Source organism: Mycetomoellerius zeteki, unplaced genomic scaffold, assembly GCF_001594055.1.
Source record: "Mycetomoellerius zeteki isolate Tzet28-1 unplaced genomic scaffold, Tzet1.0 scaffold706, whole genome shotgun sequence".
NCBI lineage: Eukaryota > Metazoa > Arthropoda > Insecta > Hymenoptera > Formicidae > Mycetomoellerius > Mycetomoellerius zeteki.
Genome location: NW_017257727.1, coordinates 192,781 through 210,083, shown reverse-complemented (window position 1 = coordinate 210,083; position 17,303 = coordinate 192,781). Strand labels below are relative to the sequence as shown.

General features: G+C 33.2%; 2 protein-coding genes across 3 annotated transcripts; both read left to right on the top strand.

The window, feature by feature from the left end:
* Positions 1-332: 332 nt before the first annotated feature.
* LOC108729176 (nuclear receptor-binding factor 2) lies at positions 333-1,536 on the top strand. Its single transcript, XM_018458150.1, has 3 exons — positions 333-377; positions 693-949; positions 1,155-1,536. Exons 1-3 carry the CDS (start codon positions 354-356, stop codon positions 1,534-1,536), a joined length of 663 nt encoding a protein of 220 aa, XP_018313652.1. The 5' UTR covers positions 333-353.
* A 7,282-nt stretch (positions 1,537-8,818) lies between these two features.
* Positions 8,819-17,090, top strand: jef (major facilitator superfamily domain-containing protein 6 jef). Of its 2 annotated transcripts, none has more exons than XM_018458181.1 (11): positions 8,819-9,629; positions 10,984-11,551; positions 11,801-12,145; positions 12,291-12,412; positions 12,538-12,763; positions 13,191-13,325; positions 13,528-13,797; positions 14,377-14,635; positions 15,111-15,404; positions 15,547-15,659; positions 15,943-17,090. In XM_018458181.1, the coding sequence occupies exons 1-11, from the start codon at positions 9,229-9,231 to the stop codon at positions 16,051-16,053; spliced, it is 2,844 nt and encodes a 947-aa protein (XP_018313683.1). In that variant the 5' UTR covers positions 8,819-9,228; the 3' UTR covers positions 16,054-17,090. The 2 variants fall into 2 exon arrangements, with proteins under 2 accessions (XP_018313683.1, XP_018313684.1); XM_018458182.1 differs by having other exon boundaries at positions 15,547-15,612; positions 15,943-16,023.
* Positions 17,091-17,303: the final 213 nt, after the last annotated feature.

Sequence of the window (17,303 nt, the reverse complement as noted above, 5' to 3'; positions counted from 1 at the left end):
AAAAAAATTTTATTCGTAAGTCAACTGTCATAAGCAAATCGACCAATCATAGTAAGAAATGTGTCTTAGAATATATAACTATAATTGGTTGGTAATATGCTTATGATCTTACAATTATTACGACTAAAACTTTTTTATATGTGATGGCTTTTATTTTATTTTTAAAATATCTCAACAACAATAAAAAGTCTCAAGAATGGCTGCCATTTTGAAATTCTTGATTGTGATTGGTCACTTACCGTTTACATTTGTCTTTGCGTTATAACCTTTATATTTCATGAATACAGCTACGTATGATCTAGGGATATTATCTGTCAGAACTTCTTGTTTACTTGATTTTAGTGATTGTAGTGATGGAGACGTCCGCCTTGAATCTGGTGAGTCTTCTTTCTTCGCATAATATATTTTTATATTGTTTGTATATTGTATAATATATTTTTACATTGTTGTGCCAGTTACTGTACGAGTCAGTACGAGTCGAGTAAAGAAAGATAATCATTTAATTATGATCTCTTTTAGAAGTGTCGTCGATACATATTTATTGAGCTAGAAATAAAATAGATACTAATAACAAAAACATACGTGTTGGTTTATTGAATAAATCGCGAGGATTATTAAAAATTATTTCTACATATTTTATTCATTATACACTGAATCATCAACAAAATTGATCATAATACTTTCGATCTAAGGCACATGAAAAGCAGAGGAGAGCAGAAGCATTGTTGCGAGAGGGGAAGTTTGAGGAAGCAGCCAAATGTCACGAGACTGTAGCTGATCTTCTAGCAGAGGCTCATGAACAACTTGAATCCAGTCTTATCCGTGTGCATGCGTCTACTGTATCTTCACAAGACACTTCAAAATTTCTGACACCTATTCATTCACTTGTCACATTGGAATCTCTCAGTCTACAACGAGATCATCATAAGAGACAAGCAGCTGTTGTCAGGTATATAACATTTATACATCATTTCTATTCTTTTCCACTGAACTTTCTACATCATGCATTTTTTTTCTTTCTACATTTGAGAAAAAAAAGAAAACACGCATTCAGCTAATAAGACCAGACCTTACTTGTAAATTATCTATCTTACATAGCTTATCATTTATGTATGATTTTTTATTTATTGATAAATAAAAATTTTATTCATTAGAATGAAGCAGGCACAGTATGAGGAATACAAAACAACCTTAGAAAATCATCAGAAGGATCTTCTCAATAAACACGCAGCTAGATATAGTGAAAAAGATAATTGTACAGATATAAGAATTGATAAGTTTGATGGTTCTTTACGTCAGGCTATATATAAAACTATCGATGAACAAGACAGTCTTCTAAGTTTGATAGATATCAAGTTGCCACTGTCTAGTGCTGAAGAAAAAAGTTTCAAACATCCGAAAGACACAGGCACTGTTATAGAAGAGCTCAAGACCGTTAACAGCCAATTACGATCTCTCGTAGGTAGCTTGCTCAGTCAACTAGAAGCAAAAGAAGAAGAAGTACGCCAACTGACATCATCCTCTATGTCCTCTTGATCCTTTACCTCAGTTGACACCTCTTGAAATGCCACTTTTCGATTTTACATCTACATAAAATGCAAGTTTTCTACGTCTAAAATACATTCATAAATTTTCGAAAGAAACTTTAAAGTGAAACTAATATTAATCAATCATGATTAGTGCTGAAAGTACTATATTTTCAAATATATTAATATAATGGAGTGTATATAATTCTAAATTTTGTATAAGATATAGAAAATGTAACGCGTATTTTTGTTGTAAATTTTGATAGAAAAGGGCGGTGTATATGTTGAAAAAATGTATATATTTTTTTGTTGTGCCTCTTTGATTTATGCTGAAGTTGTTTAAAAGTTTGACTGTGTATCGAATCAACACTATAGAAGATTAATAACTTCTGAAAAAAAAATTAATAATAAGTGAAGATTCCTCTGTGAGTGATCAATTTGTAAATAGACGAGTTCCGAGCAAATCGAGGGTTTCACGGACGATTGTTCGATCATTGGTCCTGAGAATAATCCTCTGTAATCCATTATTATGGAAATAAAGCAAAAGTTCAAATCTAAGTATCGCAATTTCGTGAGTGCGGAAGTGCCGCAATTGTGAGAGATTAATTAATGCTTTTCTTTTTGTTCCTATATTGACCTAAATATTCTTCATTTTAACATATTTTTAACAAATTACAAAAATATATTAAAAAATGTATCATATAACTGGCCTGTTTTTTATTAAAATTTTCTTTCTTTAGCCAAATATCAAACATACTACTTTATTTCACTTTAGGTTTACTTTAAAGTATACACTAATTCAGCTATGGAAAATAGACCTACGATCTCTAACGATCGATGTCTTCAATAAATACTTGGATAAAAATATAAATATAAGTTGCTCGTATCAGCTTCTTGAACTTCGCAATGTTCCTAATTTGAAGTGGTAATGTCCACAATTGATAATGTATAGCGTGATAAGAGCAAGGAACTTATGACCCCCAGCGAAGATATGTATCAAATCGAAAGATAGTATTATAGTATTAGACAAATACTATCTTCGAGATCATGTCACGATCTGTCGTTAATTAGGATGAGATATATATCTTGAGATTGATGCTTTTCCATGGAGAGCCTCCTGTATTGAAGTCAAATAAGTATTTCCTCGACTTCTTTTTCTTTTGTCTACTTTTTTTCTTAAAGAAAATACTTCTTGTGAAATTAAATGAGGTCATTCCTTCGGGTGTAAAGAGCAGACTCCGTGTCTAGGATGTATCGTGAACTTTTGTAAACAGATATCAGCTTCAGGCTTCGTCATAAATTAATTATCATTAAAAGTGGTCTTACATATATATTATACATATCGTATTTTTTTAATAAAACGCATATATGAGATATAGACACTAGACACGCAGATTGAGTCAATGTTTAACGTGTTTATTCAAGATATTAAGCCATATTAATCCAGTGTTGCCAAATAGTAACATCGTTAAGTTGAATATCCGATAATTATTATTTACTCAATAAAAAGATTCTAAATGACGTGTTTATTCTTCCACGTATAACAACATGCATAGTGATATAAAATTACAATGATCTCTAAAATTCATCGAAACTTAATAAGATTTTAATGTTTCAAATGGCATAGGATATAATATTGTTTTACTTTAGTTAGTTTGCCAACTGTAAATAAATAAATTATAAATATTATCCAATTATTTATTAATTGTAAATCAATAAATTATAAATATTATCCAATAATTATATTTATTAGTTGTAAATCAATAAATTACAAATATTACCCAATAATTATATTTATTTGTTGTAAATTTACTAATAAGGTATGATTAATTTATTAAAGATTAATTTAATATATACACATATATATATATGTGTTACTTGCATAAATCTTCTCTCTCTCTCGTTTACACGTGTCTTCTGTTCAAAAGATAATATCTTATACTTTGAAAGTCTTATGAGACCAATTTTTTTTATCAAATCATACCTTTCTGATTAATAGTAGACGCAACATACGCAAGGGTTTCTTATCGAAATTAATCAGAATTAATCGCATATCACGATCACATGTACTAACGTATATTTATTTACGGCGGCATGAGGGTATCACGTGAGTCTCAGCTGTGCACTCTCTGTTTATTCGCACAACGGCGAATTTTTTTTAATCTCACTCACAACGGAGTCTCATGATCGCAATAAGTGCGACACATTACTGTACAAAATTTCCGTCGACGTAAATGCGTATCTAATTATCATATTTATGTTAAGTCATTACATGGAATGCTCCACTAACGAAGAAAACAGTCTATAAAATATCGATAAGATATTACATTTTTAAAGATATTTTCAGTATTTCACTCAATATTTCCAATATTTTCAAAATACTTCTCAAGCATCCTTGTGGAAAAATACTATTACATTGATGAAAAATCTATTGAAATGAAAGAGTATATATACAATATTGGATTTGAATGGTTTTCAAATTATTTCCAATCATTTATTTCGTAAATCCAATAGTGTTTTTCCATAAGGGCGAATGTCCCTTTTATCGTAGATATTTGTTTTATCAATGTGGAATTATTCCTATTCGACGAAAAATTTCCGAGGAAGGCTACACAGTGATTTTGTAATCGTGTTTTCAGATTAAAACTTTGTTACAGTAATACTCAGAAGTGGGAGCATATTGATTGTGTCATTTATTTTCTTCCCTTAGCTATATTTATTTCAAAATATTACACACATACACATTTAACTCTACAATGTGTAATTTCGTAGTAACGTAAAACTGAAATAAGAGGCGACATATCAAGAAAATTATTATTACCACAGAGTAGCATTACTGAACTTTACCTAGAAGATAACAAAATAGTTGAAAAATGGACTATTAATTGCACACATACGTCTTATTGCCAATTAAATCATAAAAAATGTAAATGAAATAATTAATGTAAATAAGTATTACATAATTTTTAAAATGCTTACGTTATTATACTTATGTTAAATCTATAATAAGCAGGTATTGTGATTACAGATGCAGTATATTTAGACGCTGAATTTAACATTGTTGCAAAAAGATAAATAAGGTTTCGTATCAGATTCATATGATATTTTTAGACGATACATACTCGTATCTCGACTCATCCTTACAATAAACATCGGTGGAAAATTTTCTATATTGTTTCATGATATTTTAATTTTAATCATTAAGTTATATTGTGTTTCATATGTTTTTCAGGTAGAACAGAGTTATAATGATGAGATTACAGGACGTTATCATGATATCATTTGATACCTAAAAATAAATTTTAAGCGACAAATGAGTCATAATAATATCCCTATGATATTATATTATGACTTTTGTGTTCTACTTGAATGACTAAATTTTGATTACCTAAATAATATTTAAAAAATCAAATTATATTACGGGAAAAACCTATCTGTAAGATTTTTCGATATTTATCTAAAGTGACTCTTAGACTTTTTCAATATTTATCGCATAATATTTGATATTATACAATACCTTATTATTTGATCGTCTGGAAGCTCTAAGTTGAGTCTACTAAACTGTTTGTTTTGAATTGTTTAAAAGGGGCATTAATAATATTATATAAAGTAAAATTATACAATAATATTGAGGTCATTTAAAATCTTAAACAATTCAACAAGTATAGTATAGTATAATAATATTAATCACTTCGCAATAATTGTTCTGCCAGGAAATTAGATGAAGTGAGGTTTACGTCTGTTCTTTTTCGAAAAATTCTGAACTAGTTCTGAATTAGCGCAATAAATTAGAGTGAAACAAATTATACCTGTTTCACTTTAACTTATTGCACCAGTGTATACCAGTTCAGAACTTGAGGTGGAAAAAGGACAGACTTATTTTTAAACTTTGAATCGTGATTCTGTATTTTATTTAAATTTTAAATATGTGTACATAAAATGAATCAAATAAGCAGATAAAAAAAGACAAAGCCTTACACCCCATTTTTTATTAATTACATTATTCCGCTTTACTATTATAGCGATAAGTCGTCGACCGATGCAGATGTGATACGAAGAGACGCAAAGAGAGTTTTGTTTACTGTTGTATCAGCGGAGTGTATTCTTCCCGCTGCATTTCCGCATTATCTCTCGTGATTTTACGTCAAGTTGTAACATTAATTTAAATGTCAATTTTGCAGAACGCGCAAGTACGTTCATAGTTCATATTCCATACCGTTCCGGAACGGAATTTTTCCTGCGAATATACGTCAGCGTTGCGCTCAGAGTTTATCAATTTAGCTTAAAAGTTGATAAATACTGAATAAGACCCTCCAGGCCGCACGCGCGTCGTAATTATCGCACAGCCTTCTCCTTGTCTGCCCCGAGAGGGACAAAAATTCTCTCCCCGGTAGAAACGGCAATAATTGTGAATGACGCGTGAGATCTTTTATCTCGGTGACGTATGACGTTGTATTTATCGTATAAAATACCGACTGTGCGCGACTCAAACATCAGTACTGGTTCTTACCTCAGCGAGATCAAATGAGGTATAAATAAGAGAGCAGCACTCATAACGACTCCTAAGAATCAAGTTGAATTTCAACGATCTAGTCAATATTTGCAGTATATTTCCAACTACACAGACACAAAGTAAGTCTTTATTATTGTTCATATTATTCATATTATTTTTAATTTTGAAATCTCAACGAGTCTGTAGAAATGCCACTTTTGTATTAACATTTACTAAACTCAAAGACCATCCTTTTAATAAACGTGTCACATCAAGATCATAGGTACATTTTTGCTTATTGATTATATCTGCTTGTTTCTAATATCCTGCGAGACAAAGGATACGTCGAGCTTTTTCCTCCTTTCATTCGTTCAATGAACGACAAAAAGGAGGGAATGATCTCTTTGTCTGTTTTTTTGTAATAGACATTCGAATCTCTTTTTCGAAAATTTTTTAATAATTACTGCATTGCAATAATTATTCAAAATATTAATCGTAAATTGTATTTATAAATGCAAAACTCGAATTGCTTTGAATATTAGGAATTATAGGGAACCGAGAATTCCTAAAAGATTCTTGAAAGTTTTAAATTCCTGGAAACTCTTAAAAGTCTTGAGTGCCTAGAAAGTTTTTCTTTGAAATATTTGAATTCCTGAAAATTTAAAATTCTAAAAAACGTATTTCATTGTCTGTACATGAGGTAGAGAATGTAACAAAATAATATTATAAAATGTCAAACAAAATAAACAAAAAAAATGCATTTTCTCAAACATTTTCATGCCAAGATTTTCAAAATATATTCAAAACTTTTGGTTTAAAATAATAAAATTATTAACTATGCCTAGACATAAAATTGAGAATGAATTAAAACAATGATGCAATATATTATAAGAGAAAAAAAAATTTTCAAAATATTCCAGACGTTTAAGATAAAAATTCGAGACTTTCAAAATCTTTTTAGTTTCAGAAGATATTTAAATAAGATATCTAAATAAGATTAAAAGATATTTAAATAAGATATCTAAATGATTCGAGATTTTACCATATATGCAATCATTCAATATTTCTTATTCTAAATCTCTGCGCTCATTTAATTTGTCCTACAAAAAGCTTTCCAAAAAATCATTTGTACATACTTCAACAATTAAAATCTTTAATTATTTAATTACTTTCTCTTCTGCAAATATTTGTTCTTTCATTAATAAAGCACACACACACACACACATACAAAGTGGGCACACATATACATAACTATTCTTTATATTTTTTAAGAAATGCATCTAACAAAACAATTTATTCATAGATGCTGGTTGGTGGTGCTGTTAGCTACGTCGCTGGAAAGCAGGCAGTTCGCACGGTTTATTGGCGAATTGCGAACAATGGCCGTCTTTTGAAGACAGCGAAAACCTGCATGTTTCAAGGACCGCCCAAGCCCGCGAGATCTTCAACCGCAGCTTCTTCGGCGTGCCCTGCGCAGTCACATATGAACCTGATACCTAAAATTATTTAAAAGTTACGAGAAGGCCGCATATTAACATGAAAGTTATTTGTTATATACGGCGAACTGTACATATAAGAAATTATCAATTATTTAATCTCACACACAAAATACATATTTATAAAATACTTTGACGCAATAAAATAAACTATTATTTATTTCTTCCATAAATATCGCTATTTTTAATTTTATCCACATGCACACAGATACATATCCAGCTAACGCTAAATATTCCTGAAGGATTCCATAAAAGGTTCCTAAAATTCCAAAAAATATTCCAAGAGTATTCTACAATATCCTGAAATATTCACAAAATGTAAAAACAACATTCAGATATCGGTTAAAAATTCCATTTATATATAATTTTTCCAGAAATTCCGGGTTCGATCATCTCTGAATCACCTTTTTGAAACAAAATTTTACTATGAAGCACACATTTCATGTGTTTTCACTTTGGAGCCCCAATTTTGGAGCAATTGAGGTTCAAAGGCAAAAGCAATTATACTGCACACCTTATATTCTCTCCTAAGTAATTTTTAATTGTTTATGAGTAAATGCTCTCCGTCGTGATTCTCTAGATCGTCGGCAGAGATGTGTATTACTCGCTCGCTCGCGATTTTCGTGATATATACAAGGACTATTCATACAATACTTATTCTGAACATTTCATCGACATTTGCACATTTTGTAACAATTCTTTTATTGTTTCGGAATATTCGTCACATTGGGAATACGAATCGAACTCTCTATGAATATTTAGAGTTAGTTGCGGGTACACACATCTACTTTAAATATTATACCTCGATGTGTTGAGAGGATATTATAAGATAATATTCACACACAAACACATATATACACACAAATCGCGCTAATTTAATGACAGATCCTTTGAATTTGAAATCAATTTTTTAAATAACAGTATTAATTTAATTTCCGTGTCACCACTAATTAATTAAGAAAGGCTTTTGACAGATTTCATTTTAGGAAACAATATCGACAAAAATTGTGTTTTGTAGATATATTTCTTGAACTTTTGATACGTGTGATTGAATAGAATTTTAATTTCTACTTAGCGCTATAAGCTACAACGTAATGTATATCAGAGAATTGTAACGATGTTGATTTTTTGTACATTTTCACCAAATAAAGATTAGTTCAATTAATTAATCTGTCTTTAAAATTTAAATACGTTTTATCTTGTCTGGAAGTTTAATTGACATAATGATTAAAAGTGCAATCGGATAAGATTTGTTTAACTTCCGTTCTTCCATTTATCGAAGAGAAAGAGAAAAAGACGACAGATTGCAGAATAAAACTGGAAGAAAAGCAAAAATAGTATCTGCCGAAATACTTAACGTCGATATGGCATTGAGACAATATCGCGTCGGCAGGGGTAGTAAGAGGGTAAAAGTTACGCCGCGCCGGCGCAATAGCATGTTTATTGATTTTGCAAGCAAAGCTACCCCATACAGCCCGACATCGATTCGACCGCGAAGGAGAACCGAGCACCGGTTTGACAGTCGATATAATCGGAGAGTCCAATCCGTTCGACGAAAAGGGTGGAACGGCTGCTCGACGGTGAACGGATCCCGCGGCGCGTCTTGTCCGGTGCGCGAATGTAACGGGGGGTTGCGCGTTTCATTCGGTGGCTGGGGAAATACGCTCCGACGGGCGAGCGTTTCCGTATTGCGTGAGAAAGCGAGCTCGGAATCATGCAGAACTATGGACACGAGGATTACGACTATGGTATGTCGAACGATGCCCAATCGTCGGGCAGAGTTCTCCCTCAGATGCCGAGCACCAGGCCGATGGTGGATCCGCAGGCTGAGGGTGAGGTCGATCCCTCCATGTACCCCCAACCAAAGGAGGCCACGCACAAGATTCGCGGTAAGAGCGACATCCTGGAGTACCTCTTCGGTGCCGTCGACCAGGAGCTCCTCACCGTGAAGACTTTCTATTTTTTCTTCTATTCGGCCTTCGGCTCCCTATTTCCGCTTATGGGGGTGTATTTCAAGCAGATGGGCATGAACGCGGGTCAATGCGGCCTTCTCATCGGTCTCAGGCCGTTCATTGAATTCCTGAGCGCCCCTTTCTGGGGTTCCTTGGCCGATAGGTGAGGCCGTGCTCCTTTCTTTAAAGTATGCGTGTATTATTCTAACGCGTGAAAAGTTGCTGAACAAGAACACTATTATCTCGTAGAAGAGATATAACAGTATCTACAGTGGAGATCGTTTTCAGCACTATTCGAAGTTAAATACTAGCTAAAGAAATTGTCTTATCAATTTGAGGTTATTAACTTTTTAAAAATTTGGAATCTGCATGAAGATGTTTGTCATGCGTTATTTTTGCTCAGGAATGATTTGCGAAAGATGCATGTATACTAGTCTTAATATATTTTTATTATTCAATGAGATCTATTAAAATAATTATAAAACAATACATTGATGAAAAAAAATCTTTTTATATAATTTCAAAAAAATATTTAATGATTTAAAACAGACCTGCCCAATTTGAGCTCTGGAACCAAAATGCGAAGCCATCGACGCAAAAAATTTAACGTAGGTAAGATTTTGAGGACTGTCAAGTGTTGATACGCATCTAAGTGACGCTTATCAACACTCTATAGTTCCTAAAATCTTCCTTGAATTTTTTTACGTCGATGACTTTACGTTTTGGCTCCGGAGTTCAAATTGGACAGGCCTGATTTAAAACGAATGATCACTTTTAAAAATTATTTTATTTTTAATATCTCAGTCGACAAAACAATAACAAAATTTTATTTTAATGATATCTAACTGACTATGCTTCTAGGGTGCGTTCCACTTAACGGTCACAACGCTCGTGGAATCATTTCATCCTTGTCGTTTATCAAATGTTAAACAAGGACAAACGATGCTCGCGAGCGTAGCGAGCGTTAAGTGGAAAGCAGTCCTAGTGATATAAAATACATAATTTTAGTAAAATTATTGTACATTTTAATAAAGGCAACGACACCTGCTAAAAATTTTGAAACGAATTTTTTTAAAAAGACAAAGGTTACTAGCCGATAAGAGACCACGCAGAAATCGGTACGCGATTTATAAAATTTATTACATTGAATTAAAAATTGGAAACATATCGAATTTTTTAATAATTATTTAACACAAATTAGAAAGCAGAATAAGGCCCGATTATTTAAAAAAATAGAGAAGACGTAGAAACAATATTTGTAAAATCTAAGTCTTTCTCCGTAATTGTAAACAAAAATTTATCAAATCCGTGAAAGTTTTTGCTCGGCGAGCAAGTGTTCTTATCACTCGGCTATCCAGAATGTAAAGGCCAGGGATATGCGAAAAAAACTAAGCAGCAAGTGAATTGTATAATAATATATGCGTTTCTTTCTATCCTTTTTGAAAATATTCATACTCGAAAATAAAAGAAGACGAAAAAATAAGTGAACTTTTACATTTCTCTTTATTTGTCCATAGATGGCAAAAAGGCAAACTTCTCTTATTGGCTTCCCTTTCTTGCTGGATTATTTTCACTCTGCCGTTGGGCTTCATTCAGCCTCCGCCCACTTCTTGTATGGTTAGTACAAATGACACTCCTTATCTGGAAGCGTCCAACAGGGAACAAAGAATTGTAAAAAGATCGACAGATCTGAATGAATTATATTACCCCGAGAATAAAGAGGAATATCTGGAGGTCGCATCTAACGTCGTCTTCGAAAGATTACGACGAAGTACGGATGATAACGAAGTACTTGATTATAAGAAGAAACCGAACTCAAAGGAATTTAGTGTAATTGGATCTTATGACATTGAGAAAAATGGTGTTAGAAAGTTCGATAAAGGCGATTATATTATATATGATTTGAGAAACAACAGAGTCAGAAGACAAACATCCCTCACAGATAAGGATGATGCCGGAAATCTTAGGTATAAATTATTATCAGAAAGCAATGTTGACAATGCGGATGCGATGGGGATCGACTTGGAAACGTTGCAAAAGAAAAATCGTCCAGCCGATGTGTTGGAATACAAACGTTTCATGAAGGTACAAATACTTGTGCTTTTTTATACATGATAATAAAATTTACGTACAATAGAACTATGCATATAGGGTACATATATATCACTAATCTAAAAATCTCTTTTATAAAAAGCTGTGTATTCTTTAATCATAGAATATTATTGATACGTAAATTGCACATACAAGTGAACAAAATTATTGAGCGCTAAGCTATCAGTAATTATTGACTGCGTTTAGCAGAGAAAGCATTAATAAAATATGTTTGCTTTATAGAACGAACCAGTGGCTGAGAGAACAGTTCCGAAAAAGGCTTACGTTCGTACTAAAACTCGTGTGAAACCACCACCGGAGAAGATAATGGTAAAACGAGATGTGGAGAAAAGGCAAACGTTTTTGAATGAGGATGACATGGTTAAAATCAATGATAATGAGGAAGAAAACGAAAAAAATATAGATATGTTATCGGTGAGACGTCGCAGAAGTATAAGAATGCTTCACGGCCCGATTGGACCTAATCAATTGTCACCTTTATCTGTCACTTATGCCTCAAATTATAACGAAAAAGAAAATAAAGAATGGGTGAAGCCGCTTTTCAGTTCCATAGTCTACAGATTACCGGTAAATCACAAGCCTGACTCTGATTTTATTACGTAGCTCTTGAAAACAATAATTTGTGTCTGTAAAGACATAATTAATCAATATAGTAAAAAAAAGAACTGCAAGAAGAATAATAATTTAATATATTGATTAAATATGATTTTAGGATATTCAAAAAACATTCTTCCTTCTGCTATTGTTGGTGGTAGTCGGTGAATTTTTTTCGGCACCTGCCATAACATTAGCCGATTCAGCTGTTATTACTTTACTTGGTGAAGACGCTGATAGGTAATAATCAGAATATCATTGAAGAATAATAAGGCAATTTTGTTTTCATTTTTATAATAAAATAATTTCGGGAGACTATATAATATTTACGTTAATTCGTAAAATTAATAAATTTTATCCATCAGATATGGTCATCAACGCATGTTTGGAAGTCTCGGATGGGGTTTGGCCATGTTCTTTGTTGGAATTGCTCTCGATCATAGCACCGCGTTTCCGGATCATCCCTGTAAACCTGACGAGAGAGAAAAAAATTACACTATTTGTTTTGCAATATTTAGCGTTTTAATGGGTGCCGCATTGATAACAGCAACACAAATTAATTTTAAGTATGACTTTGCTCCTGCTGAGCCGGTAAGTCTACTTCAATATCTACTTCAATACTATAATAAAATGCCGCTACTAAAAACTGTATGAAAATATCAATAGAATTTTTTTTTCCATAAATATTTCTTATTTAATAAATTTAATAAATTTAATAAATTTTCTTTTTCTGTCTTCTTCTTTAATTAGAAATTTCGCGAGTAATTACTATGCAAAAGAATAAATAAATTTTTAATTAATTTATACCCTTTATATAGACATTTAATATTAGAAGATAGCAATTAACTAATATCTTAATTAAAATATTAAAAGCACTGTTCAGTGGTTTTAATTTAATATTTAAAATAAGAAATTAATCAGTATCTTTCAGTATTAAATTGGCTAGTATTAAATTTCTGTAAGAGAATATTCTATAAGATTTATTAAACTTATTAATTATATCATATTTCATATATAGGAAGTGACGAAACCTCCAGCCGAGCCAACACGAGAAGAGCAGCTTCAAAGTCAGTTGTCCCAGCAACTTAATCTGCCTGGGCTTCAGGATTCTTCCGCCGCTGTAGATCCTAAGCCTCCGCCTCCCGAAGGGAAGGTCCGTATCTATTCTTTATCAAGACATTTTAAATAGAAAGCTCTTATTACATTTACGTAATATTTATTAATTAACGAAGTGAAACGGAAGAGTGAAAACCATTTTTTCAATTTACTTACCGTGTGTATTATGTGAGGAAATCTTATGAATGAATTATAAGCATCGCAAGTAATCTCACATTCTAATGATTTCCTGATTTTAGACCAAGATGTTTGCCCAAACGATAAAGGAAATACCAGAGTGGGTGACAGTGTTGAAGCAATTTAAAGATGTAAAATGCGCGTCGTTTCTTTTCGTCGCGTGGTTCATGGGATTTGGCATAGGATTGATCTTCACTTTCCTATTCTGGCATCTTCAGGATTACGGTGGTTCGCCGACTCTCTTCGGCGTTGCGTCTGTGATTAATCACATTTCCGAGATCTTCGCGTACTTCTTCAGTTTCAAACTTATTCGACAGATCGGGCACGTGAAGGTAAATAAACCTTGTGAGAGTAATTGCTTCCAATACATTAGCAAGTTATGTTGAAACTATGTTATATTACAACAGAACTCCGTTTATATACGAACTTATCGGGGGACAAGACAGTTTTGATAACTAAATGGTTCATATAATAGAGGTTCACTAATCCTCCCCTCTATTTATTAGTTCTGATAATAGAAGCTGACGGCGCTGTACTTTGGATAATAGGAGCTCGGCTATAAATTCAATTATTGGGATCTTAGCATGAACTTGTATTCATATAAATGGAAAGAAGCGAAACAGAGTTCTACTATAATTGAATTTTAATTATAAAAACGCTTTATATTTTTTCAACAAATCCTATTTTTCAAAATTAAGAAAACCTTTCAAAGAAAAACGATTGCGCGATTTTGTTCACAAAACTGTTTTAGTATTTTGATAAATATATTTTTAATTTACATACAATTTTGCGTTTACAACTTAATATAATATCACTTTTATACAACAAAGACTAGAAAAAAGTTTTCTGATCGCCCCTCTTATTATTCACGATTTGTTGATAATTTCATAATTGTTATTCGTACATTTCAGGTATTGTGTCTGGGTCTGGGCGGAAATGTACTCCGATTTCTCTACATATCTTGGCTGAAAAATCCGTGGTGGGTATTACCCTTCGAATTTATTCAGGGTATCACGCACGCGGCAGTATGGGCAGCATGCTGCAGTTACATCGCTCATAATACACCGGCACAATTGCGTTCGAGCGCGCAGGGTGTTCTTCAGGGACTTCATCATGGACTTGGAAGAGGTTGCGGTGCGGTAATTGGTGGCATGTTCGTCGCAGCTTATGGTAAGCTTTTAATATTCAATATCTCTTTTAGTATTTAATATTCAATATAAAGATAAGACAATTATACATAGCTCTTCGCAAACGATTATTGATTTAAGACTCGAATGACTTCAGGCTTACGTAATATTTAATTTTTCACATATTACAAATTATTTAAATATAAGAAATTTGTATTACACATACGAAAAAAAAAGATTGACTGCTGCAGCAAATTAAATGGTTAAATATGGCATAGCATTTTTAGTTGGCCGCAGCAACTAATTTTTGATTGCGTTAGTCTATCCGCAATGTCAGTATAGGATTTCGATAAGTTAACCCAACCAAAAATTGGCTGCTGCAACCAATTAAAAATGCTATGCCATATTTAACCATTTAATTTGCTGCAGCAGTCAATCTTTTTTTTCAGTGCACAAATATATTAATTTATAATAATATTCATGACAATCATCGAGTGTCGATGTTTAATAACGTGCAGGTACGACAGCGACTTTCCGAGCATACGGTCTCATCTGTATCATCGTCCTAGCAGTCTTTGTGTTCATCAATTTCTACAGAAAGGATACCGGCTTTGTATCCGAGCTGCCGCAGACGGAAGATCCGCATCAAGTAGCCGAGGCTACTCACTTGGCACCGCACGGTGTACCGAGCAATGCAATACCGCGTGCTCTCAGTTCCACTCGCTTGCATGAACTGGCTAATCAAGATGCTGGCTACGGGGCGACTTATCAGACCGCTGGTGGGAATCTCGCGGTACCCGGTGCTAACGGAGGTAAGAAATCATTCCACTAGGAAAGTAGATTTTCTTTATGAGCGAGACGATCGAGTACTATCGCCTCTAGATTATTTATAATACTTTAATCTAACTATTTATTGCTCTATCGGTTAATTTTTTTAATTTTCCACTGACGCAGGTCCTGGCAACCCAACGAACCCATTCTTAAATAGCGGAGGTGGCGGCGAAGGTGGATATAATTACGGTATGACTGGCAAGGGAGAGGACGAGTATATTCGTAGGAGCTTCCAGGTTCAGTAAAACCATTCTCATTAAAACGTCCGGCAAAGAGGGGACGCAATATTTCTGTCGATAAGAGAAAAAAAAACAAAACAAACGAAAAAAAAAAACAAAATGATACAAAAACGGAAGAAAGACGCTGTCGGCTTTATTGCCCGCATCTTCTACGAGAGGCTACACACTCGCTGAACAAGAAATCCTATCTATACTTTGCCACGAGAACAAATTATTTATATTCCAAACGGTATGCGTTACTTAGAGACAATTGATGATATATAACTTTCCTGTTTGATAGATCTACAGTGAAGTGGTCGGTAGGGAATTCGATGTCGTAAAACCAACTATCCAACTACACGCCCAACAACCATGCACCAATCCCTTTCATCAACACGACTACGACTGGTAACGACTCGATCTGTCGCGATGCCGCGGGTTGTTCCCCACGACGATATACTGAAATGTGAACGCTCGAGAAGACATTACTGAACAAATAGTAACATTAATATAAATATCCATACGGAGATAGGTACGTATGCGTGCATGAGAATCCACGTGCAAAGCATACACATGTAAGACATATGTATAAGATTAATGAACTCGAATAATTTTATGTATTTAAACTTTAAAAGTCTTTAACTTAGTCGACTTTTCCGTGATCGGTATATCGTGAAGAATCATTCGTTATAAGATTTTTAATATTTTAAGGAAATATTAATGATGCTCTTTTGTAATTTAAATAGTCGTTGACACTGTTGGCTGCGAAATGATCGACTTCGAATTTGACCAAAAGAAAACGCATCGTTCAAGCTTTCGTACGTATATATATATATATATATATGTATAATATATATTATATATACGTGCGTGTGTTGCACGTGGAGACGTAATACGCATCGTGCATGCGTGCATACGGATGTGCGTGTGGTCGCCTTTACGCCGCCGTTGTATGGAATGTATCGAGATATACGATGTGATAAAATATCTGTGTGGACAAGCGAGAAAAAAAGTGAACCAACGCTTTTAATGCCCCATTTGATAGATCTACTAAATCTGACGATTTGTCGTCGATTTGTCGTCGCTATCTTAACTTATTCGTTGTACGGTTCATTTTTTTCAGTGTGTTATTTGTTGCTTCCTTCTGACTTGTAAACGAATGTTTACGAGTCTAGGGTATCAGGGAATTAGTGGTAAGACTAAATCCAAAATTAATCGAAAGTGCCTATCGAAAGTTTCCTGATGCCCTATGTGACACGTACGTTACTTTCATTTCTGTCCGACAGTTTATCTTTTACCTAATTCCCATATGTACAATTAAGAAGAAAAATCCAATCTCGAACCCTGTCGAATTTATTAGTTTGAATAGTTTTGAACGTAAGACCACGCTAATACTTCATTCGTCATGTTACAATTTTTTCAAGCGTATTGATTGGCTACAAGATATAAAAGATTTCTATAGAAACTTAATAATTCCTTTATCCTGCAGCTATTTACACGCTTGAAAATTTTGTCGTATAAATGAAATACTGACCTAAGGTTAATATTTCATTTGGCGTATGATAAATTTTTCAGTACATTGATTGGTTATAGAATAGAGAATAGAGAAGTTCTATTCTTGAGTTTCCAAAAATTCTATTTTGTAGCCAATCTATACACGAC

What these genes read in the sequence shown, in the direction of transcription:
- LOC108729176 (XM_018458150.1), top strand. Translation starts at nt 354, where the DNA reads ATGGAGACGTCCGCCTTGAATCTG. An exon ending in AGACGTCCGCCTTGAATCTG is followed by an intron (nt 378 to 692) that starts GTGAGTCTTCTT and finishes TTTCGATCTAAG; the next exon opens with GCACATGAAAAGCAGAGGAG. An exon ending in AGACAAGCAGCTGTTGTCAG is followed by an intron (nt 950 to 1,154) that starts GTATATAACATT and finishes TTTATTCATTAG; the next exon opens with AATGAAGCAGGCACAGTATG.
- jef (XM_018458181.1), top strand. Translation starts at nt 9,229, where the DNA reads ATGCAGAACTATGGACACGAGGATTACGACTATGGTATGTCGAACGAT. An exon ending in TGGGGTTCCTTGGCCGATAG is followed by an intron (nt 9,630 to 10,983) that starts GTGAGGCCGTGC and finishes ATTTGTCCATAG; the next exon opens with ATGGCAAAAAGGCAAACTTC. An exon ending in ACTTTGCTCCTGCTGAGCCG is followed by an intron (nt 12,764 to 13,190) that starts GTAAGTCTACTT and finishes TTTCATATATAG; the next exon opens with GAAGTGACGAAACCTCCAGC.